Here is a 1130-nt window from a genome sequence, read left to right on the forward strand (position 1 = left end):
CTCAGGGAGGGGAGGAAATCTAAAGGCTTTATTGACCACTAAGTCCTCCATATTTTTTTGCCCAGGTAAATAACATAGCCATCATTCTTTTACATTTTTTTCATAGCTCATTGATAAAGATTCAAATCTGAAGTGGAAAATACAGTTTTAAAATGTTAATTGGCATCTTTTTGTGTAGCTAGTGTTTTGGGTAATAACTACCCAGTGGCGCCTGGGTTATATTTTTTAAGTTGTTGGTAGAAATTCATCTTTGCTTGAACGTGGAGGTAAGACTTTTGTGTTCACTCATAAAAAATCCAATCGGAGTGCTTATCTGAGGTCACAGAGCAGAACTTCCTCTAACAGCTTTCCTCCTGCATCTCACCTAGTTGTAGAGCTTCATCTGTCTGGGCTTTATTGCCGCATACACTTACCCAGCAGTTTTCCATTAGCTTGAAACTCAAAACAGTCCCCCGATGCTCTTATGTGTTAAGAATGGAATTTTTTTTTTTCAGAATTTTAGCCAAAACATTGAAAGAAGGTGATAGAATGATGGGGCAGCAAGTGGCCAGGTAATTATTTCCATTTGTCTCAATGCTTGGAAAATATGTCTCCTCTTTACCTCCTGCTGGGTCCTGTCTCTGTCCATCACTCCTACAATTTCTTCAGCCTGTGTGGTTCACTTACTGTGTGATCTTGGAATCAACTTGGGAAATCCTGTTCCCTTATGGACTAGCTGGAAAGGAGGGCAGGATGTGAAATTGTCATTTTTTCAGCTTCACTTTGCCATCCTTACTTTTAATCACTAAAAACAAACAAACAAACAAACAAACAAACAAACAAAAAAATTCATCCAGGTCATGATTATTGTAAAAATTCAAATAAAACAAAAATTTTTATCTTAGAAATTGAAAGTTCCCCCATCATCTGAACCTTAAGGACAACTATTGTTAATATATTATTATTTCAAAAATTGTTGGCCAGCACAGTGGCTCACGCTTGTAATCCCAGCACTTTGGGAGGCCAAGGCGGGTGGATCACCTGAGGTTGGGAGTTCAAAACCAGCCTGGCTAACATGGTGAATCCCCATCTCCACTAAAAATACAAAAATTAGCTGGGCACAGTGGTAGACACTTTAATCCCAGCTACTT

At 38.7% G+C, this 1130-nt stretch overlaps 1 protein-coding gene across 1 annotated transcript in view; it reads left to right on the plus strand.

The window, feature by feature from the left end:
- Nucleotides 1–457: 457 nt before the first annotated feature.
- The window catches only part of LOC108538016 (prostaglandin reductase 1-like), a 28016-nt gene continuing 27343 nt past the window's right edge, over nt 458–1130 (plus strand). Inside the window, 1 exon segment of the mRNA XM_017885824.1 lies at nt 458–551. Coding sequence (XP_017741313.1) covers nt 475–551 — 77 coding nt within the window. The 5' untranslated portion in view covers nt 458–474.

Source organism: Rhinopithecus bieti, unplaced genomic scaffold, assembly GCF_001698545.2.
Source record: "Rhinopithecus bieti isolate Rb0 unplaced genomic scaffold, ASM169854v2 scaffold_15802, whole genome shotgun sequence".
NCBI lineage: Eukaryota > Metazoa > Chordata > Mammalia > Primates > Cercopithecidae > Rhinopithecus > Rhinopithecus bieti.